Source organism: Sinocyclocheilus grahami, unplaced genomic scaffold (assembly GCF_001515645.1).
Source record: "Sinocyclocheilus grahami isolate Dianchi unplaced genomic scaffold, SAMN03320097.WGS_v1.1 scaffold64.1, whole genome shotgun sequence".
Lineage (NCBI taxonomy): Eukaryota > Metazoa > Chordata > Actinopteri > Cypriniformes > Cyprinidae > Sinocyclocheilus > Sinocyclocheilus grahami.
In genome coordinates this window covers 693,864-697,671 of record NW_015505243.1, presented here as the reverse complement: position 1 = coordinate 697,671, position 3,808 = coordinate 693,864, and the positions used below count along the sequence as shown (strand labels likewise).

The following is a 3,808-nucleotide window of genomic DNA, read 5'->3' as shown; positions in this document are numbered from 1 at the left end:
ATATTTAAAGGATTTGCCACTGATGATTCAAACGCGAGTTTTGAGCAGTGTAGAGCAGCGCTTGTTGTGTCACAAATGCAGACATGATTTTATGTTTACGCAGCACGATGCAACGCGTAAAAAGACAGTATAAGTCATTATAATCCGTAATTATGTCCCCACTGGATGCAACAAATTCCTTGTTATAATGGGTTTTATTGGTTTTGTCTCGTCGCTCCGGGACACGGCATCACAATATGGTAAGGGGCGTAACATTTCCGTCACATGCTTGAGGTATTCGGCTAATCACAATGCACTGGATAGCTGGCCAATCAGAGCACACCTCGCTTTTCAGAACGATGAGCTTTGTAAAAATCGACGCGTTTCAGAAAGGCGGGGCATAGAGGAGAAACAATAATGTACAGTATGTGGAAAATAATGTTTTTTCACTTCACTACATTTCATTACACCAAATACACAAAATAATGTTCTTTTTTAGCAACGTCATATGACCCTTTAAAGGAGTTTTCTTTAAAAAGTGCTGTGCATTTAAATGAAATGCCACTTGGTTTGATACTTTGTAAACTAATGCAATGACATTCATACATTTTTAAGTGTGGCTTCAGCATTTGGGTCACTATATTATGTATTTATTCATATAGATCGGGGATTTTCGAACATTTTGATGCCACTGACGCCCAAATATGGCCATCCCTTTGTGAAATATTAATGCTATAAAATCTATAAAGACCCATTTATACTGTGGAAAACAATACAAGACCTGTACAATATTATCTGGAAAATATTTTAATTATATAGTATATATATAGTACACTTGCTATTAAGTTGACATCTTTTTTTGATTTTATTAATATCATGATTTACAACCAGAGTTTAGAAAGCATAAACAAATTATAATTTTTTTAATTAAATTAAAAATATAAATTTAATGTATTATATTTTAAAACTATATACTATTATTTACTTATCTGATTTTAAAACAATTATTCTAGAGGTCCCCGGACCCAAGTTTGAAAACTCAGTATAGAGACTACATTTTATTTTGACCATAAAAAATCGGAATGAGGCCTGTATAAGAGTTTAGTGTTATTTTAGTATTATTTTTATACTATTACAGAATTTATCATTATTTTGAATTAGCTTTTGTTTTGGGTTTGTTTTGGGTTTGAATTAGCTTTTGTTTTCGGTTTCATTTTAGTAATTTAGTAATTTTATGTACTTCTGTCATTTTTTTAATATTTCTATTTAGCTTTAATTTCTTTTATTTTAGTTTTCAACCTAAAATTAGTTATTTCACTTGGTTCCCAATGCAACATTTCTATTTGAAGATTAAGTAAAAAATTCCAATATAAATATAAAAATACATTTTCTAATATTTGTTTCATTTCAGCTATATTTTAATTAACAAAAATTATTTTAGTGAGTCTTACTTGTAGCTTTAGTTAACAACACTGGGAGTGATAAGATAAAAACTAACCGGAGAGTTTGGAGGAGTGAAGTCCTCCTCCCGAAACGAGCAGTTGAGCATGCGGAAGGTCTCCAGCGTCTGTTCATGTCTCTGTATAGTGGCCTGGATCGCCTGTGAGAAAGTGAACAAAGAATGAGAATAATGTAAGCAGAAGTGTTATAGCCGAGGGATATGAGAACCTGATATGATGAAGAAAAGCTTACCTGAATCCAATCTCTCTTCTCCTCTTCCGTCCTGGTAAAAAAAAAAAAGGCGAACATTTGAAAAAATGCCAAAAGCCGCACATATTTCTCTTGTTTTCCAATGGCTGATATGCTTATCTTGGGTATTTTCTCCTAATGTGCAAAAGCTCAGACAACATTTCTGTGGTTGTCAATGAACCCCAGACCTGATTTTTAATGCAGAAGCACATTCCCTCAGCCATACCTTGCTTGCAGTTCTAGTGAACGCTGTTTTCCCGAAACCAGAAATGTTCGTGGTACGTTCATGCTGCTGGTCTCCTTTAGCTGTGAAGCAATGCAGAATAAATCAGCCATTTGATAACAGCAGATTTATTTTGAGTATTATGCTGTAAACAAGATAAAAACACGCCGAACCTCCATGCCGTCTACGTCAATCCGCGCTCGCACTCCAAACTTCTGCCCTATCAGCCTCAGTTTGGGGACGCAGTACAACAACCTGTCATTGAACTTCAGAGAGAGACTAACAGAGTTAAACATGCATGATTTACCAACATTTTTGTTGCCAACAGCACTTTGAGGTATGATTTATGTCATTAATGATTGTCTTTGACTCACCAGAATGAGGTATCTATCCTGTGATGTCCCGTTTTTAGCTGACAGTTTCAGAATGTGTCCCTCTTTAATGAGCTCATTAGTCGGGTTAACAATGTCCTCTTCTCCACCGAGCAACTCGTACACTTTCAGCAGCTTTCTCATGCGCTCCTGAGGGACAAAACATTCACACGTTTGTAGAAACATCTGTCATGTCATTCAAGTAATGGCCAAAGAAATGGCCAAATTTCCCCACCAATATTTGCTATTTGTGATATTCATATACTAGGGATGCACGACATTAGATATTTGCCGATATTTTTTAACTCGGCCGATAACCGATGCCGATACCGATATAATTTCCTTTTGTTTGGAAGCAACACCAAGTGTAGCAAATTATTTAAAAAAACATTTTTTTAACAAGAACTTATTCACGTTTGTAGAAACATCTGTCATGTCATTCAAGTAATGGCCAAAGAAATGGCCAAATTTCCCCACCAATATTTGCTATTTGTGATATTCATATACTAGGGATGCACGACATTGGATATTTGCCGATATTTTTTAACTCGGCTGATAACCGATGCCGATACCGATATATTTCCTTTTGTTTGGAAGCAACACCAAGTGTAGCAAATTATTTAAAAAAAAACATTTTTTTAACAAGAACTTATTTGTTAGAATTAAATAAACAATAATGAAGTTATTTTATAATGACAGTACACTGAAGCTTTGAAAATAACTATAAATAAACTATATCAATCGCTGCATTTTTTTTCAGAAAGATGCAGTAGTAGCCTTAACAAATTATTTATCATAATTTGTTTAAAAAAATGACATATAACACATTAATGAATAAATCAGTATACATAAAATTATTTAATTTACAAGTGTCATATTTGTGATTTTTTTTTATTCATGAAAGCGATAGCGTCTGACCTTTAAATCAAAACATACTCATGATTTTATGACATAAATTACTGCTTTAATTAATCAGAAACACAGTCTAAATGTTATTTGTATATTTTACTTTCATTTTATTAAAAGTAGGCCAACAGCGCCCCCTACGGAATTAAAACTCCTTACCGAACGGTGTTAGGACCCGGGGGAAGCTGCCGCTACACGTGCTATTACTGTTTACTCGCACACCGAATGCGTCATTCTGTAAGTGCATTCTCAGTTTAAATGCAGTGATCCAAAGCAGTGAATCTAATTGCCATTCAGGCAAAACTTTGCTTTCAGAATGAGTCACACTTCTGATGTGATCTAATCGCTAGCACACCCTGAGCACATGTGAGTTAATGTATTCCTCTTATCGGCAAGACACATCGGCATATTTTTTCATATCGGGCCTATGCCGATATGTACATTTAAAGCCATTATCGACCGATTCCGTATATCGGTCCGATAATATCATGCATCCCTAACATATACATATATTTTAGTAATAGTATAATATTATAGTAATAATAATTAATAATTCTATCTATCTATCTATTTTTTGTAATATTTTAATAAATAATTTTGTAATATAAAAATAAAAAAGGATTGCCCTGTGCATGCTGTT

At 34.0% G+C, this 3,808-nt stretch overlaps 1 protein-coding gene across 1 annotated transcript in view; it reads right to left on the bottom strand.

Moving 5' to 3' along the window:
• The window catches only part of LOC107584913 (FYVE, RhoGEF and PH domain-containing protein 1-like), a 46,616-nt gene that overhangs the window by 1,212 nt on the left and 41,596 nt on the right, over positions 1-3,808 (bottom strand). The window contains exons 9-13 of the mRNA XM_016271682.1: positions 2,266-2,412; positions 2,065-2,157; positions 1,895-1,974; positions 1,672-1,702; positions 1,478-1,579 (exon numbers count right to left, since the gene is read on the bottom strand). Coding sequence (XP_016127168.1) covers positions 1,478-1,579; positions 1,672-1,702; positions 1,895-1,974; positions 2,065-2,157; positions 2,266-2,412 — 453 coding nt within the window. The remainder of the gene's footprint in view (positions 1-1,477; positions 1,580-1,671; positions 1,703-1,894; positions 1,975-2,064; positions 2,158-2,265; positions 2,413-3,808) is intronic.